Below are 2,751 nucleotides of genomic sequence, written 5' to 3' on the forward strand. Positions count from 1 at the left end.
TCCTACCTCTCAGAGAAGACGAGAGGCCACCGGCCAAAACGGAAAACGCAAAAAAATAAATCGATGAACGATGTCTCGAAGGTCCGAGATACTGGAAGCCATTATAAGCAGGCACCTCACACCTCTCGGTCAGGCCCCAGGGCCACTGGCTCTCTACACACTCATCGCTGTGGACAGAGTCAGAAAGCTCGAGCGGAGTGCCCCCCCTCTCGTGCCTCCTCTCTCCGTATTGTCCCGCCCCCCCCCCCCCCCCCTCGCTAGACCACCTCCTCCTCGTGCACCGTCCCCGTCACCTCTGCGCTCGCAGTTATCATCGGTGCGTCGGCCTCCTCTCCCGCGCCACCTCCCACCTCTTCTAGCGGTGACACCGGTGCAAGCCCAGCGGCAGCGCGAATGCGGACGCCCCGCTCCGCACCCGTCTGCGGTGCGGCAGCGACGACCGTCTGCGGCGGGGGAAGCGCCGCGAGGAACTCACGGAGCTGAGGCGGCACGCTCGGAAAGGTGTCGTCGCCGCTGTCAGGCACGCGCCGGTAAAGGCACATGTAGGCAGACGCGCCGAAACCGCCGCGGTGGGCGATCGCATCGTCAGTGGTTGCAGCCGCCAAGTCGGCCTCATCGAGCGGCGTGACCGTCGAGTCGTCGAACCGCAGCCACGAGCGCCGCTCGAGGTTTCGCACATAGGCGAAGTAGTGCCCGGCCTGCGCCGAACCGCGGTGCATCAGGATCGCGAGCAGCTCGTACACGCCGTCGCCGCCGTCGCCGCCGCCGTCGCCGTCGTCGCCATTACCGCCATCGCCATTGCCGCCACCGCCACCGCTGCCGTTGTCGCCATCGCCTCCCGCGTCGCCGTCGCCGCCCGCCACCTCCGCCTCCGCCCCCGCCTCCGCCCCCGCCTCTGGGCTCGCGGCGCCAGACGGCGCGCCGCTCGAGTTCTCGGAGAGCTTCCGCTTGCGTGGCGGCGCGGTGGCGTCGAGGTAGCGTGCTGGCCGGAGGGCGTGGGGGAGGCGGACCAAATGGTCGATCTTGACGCGGCGGAGGGTGGCGAGGTCGAAGTCGAACCGCTTGAGCGACACGGTGAGGATGGGCGGCAGCCTGCAGAGCCGGCAGCCCTTGAGCGCGTCCCGCTTGCCGCCGCAATGGTCGCAGTGGTATGCGTTGTCTCCGCTCAGCTCCTCGGGCTCGAGCAAGTGGTCGAGGCAGCCGCCTGCAGACGTGCCGCGGGCATGTCATGGACGCGTGTCCTCGCGGCGCGAGCAGCGCACGTCGAGGCAGCCGCCGAGCGAGTCGAGCTTCACCTAATTAATAATTAATAATTACCTAATTAATAATAATTAGTTAATTAGCCGCCGAGCGAGTCGAGCTTCACCGGCGGCGACTGGAAGGTGCGCACCGGCAAGGAGAGCTCGTGAAAGGCGGAGGCGCGCGCGGACTCGCGCAGGCAGGCGCGGCACTGCACGAACTCCTCCCACTCGCCGCCGTAGAGCTCGGCGAGGGCGCCCTCCTGCGCCGTGCCGACGAGCTCCGCCTCGAGCGCGTCGAAGAGCACGCGCAGCAGCTCCTGCACGTCGTGTTGCGTGAAGGAATCCGCGGCGCCCCACCCAAACGACTGCGTCAGCTCCCGCGTGTCTATCGCTCGCACCGAGCCGCAGCCGCCCGCGCGCAACTTACCTTCGCCTGCCGCGCCCGCGTCGGCCGCGCCCGCAGCAGCTTCCGCCTCGGCCAGGGACGCATTCGTCGCCTGCCCGTCTTGCATCGCCACAAAGAGCCTCTGCAGCTGCGCGGTGATGCTGCTCGAGCCCGCTGCGCTACTGTCCTCGCCTCTCTCGCCCTCGCCCGCTGCAGCTGGCTCCCCGCGCGGGCGCCACTGGTAGACGATCCGGCGGAACTCGGGTGTCATGTACAGAGACTGCAGCAGCGAGGAGAGGTAGCACGTGGCGCCTTGGTTGACCAGGCCGACAAAGCCCTCGGCATTCGGAGGCGCGGTGCAGCCTGCGCCCGAGCCGAGAGCCGCCAGTCCCTGCGACAGGCCTGCGATGGGAGAGCTCTGGGAGGAGTTCCACAGCGCAACTGTGCCCAGCGCCTGGGCGGCTGCGCTTGAGCGCGAGTCTGACTGCGGCACAGGCGTGCATCCATCCACTCCTCGGAGCAGCAATCGCTGCTTGTGCCTGAAGCTCGCCTGCAGCAGCGTGGTGGTGTAGGCGCCGGTGTCGTCAAGGCGATGCGCAACCTCGGTGCCATCATCGCGGGCCGATTCGCAAAGCTCAAACGTTCCCGGAACAAGATCAGCCTCCGTCGCCACCGCCTCGTGCAGCGCCAGGAGCGTCGCATCCTGCGGCAGCGTGACGCTTAGCCGCTGGCCGGGCTTGGTGACGATGAAGGTTAGCATGGGTGTCTCGTCGGTCGGCGCCGCCGCCAGCATGGGATGACCTGGAGCGACACGGAGCGACAGAGTAGAGGGGGGCGTTCCGCAGCTAGGAATTCTTAATAACCCACACTTAAAGGCCCACTCCCCGCCCTTTCTCAGAGCTGTGTTTGCGCTCGCTGTGCGCTCGCCCGTTGCTTGGTGTTGCTGGCTACTCTGGAGTCCTCCTGGCTGCTCTCCGCCCACCAGCCGGCCACAGGCCGTCAGTCTCACCGGCCGGCGTCGAGAGAACGGCCAGACTCGACCGACCGGGTGTCGCGCCGCTGCCTGCGTCTCGCGCCGCTGTAGCAGCGCCAGCGGCTCGGCCGCGCATCCTTCACACACGCCGC

General features: G+C 67.7%; 1 protein-coding gene across 1 annotated transcript; it reads right to left on the reverse strand.

The window, feature by feature from the left end:
* Positions 1-257: 257 nt before the first annotated feature.
* EMIHUDRAFT_102911 (hypothetical protein) lies at positions 258-2,419 on the reverse strand (the record flags this gene model as incomplete). The annotated part of the gene is made up of 4 exons (XM_005768688.1): positions 258-698; positions 864-1,204; positions 1,235-1,295; positions 1,391-2,419. 4 exons carry the CDS (start codon positions 2,417-2,419, stop codon positions 258-260), a joined length of 1,872 nt encoding a protein of 623 aa, XP_005768745.1.
* Between the last annotated feature and the right edge of the window lie 332 nt (positions 2,420-2,751).

The sequence above is a fragment of the Emiliania huxleyi genome (genome assembly GCF_000372725.1).
Source record: "Emiliania huxleyi CCMP1516 unplaced genomic scaffold EMIHUscaffold_45, whole genome shotgun sequence".
NCBI lineage: Eukaryota > Haptophyta > Isochrysidales > Noelaerhabdaceae > Emiliania > Emiliania huxleyi.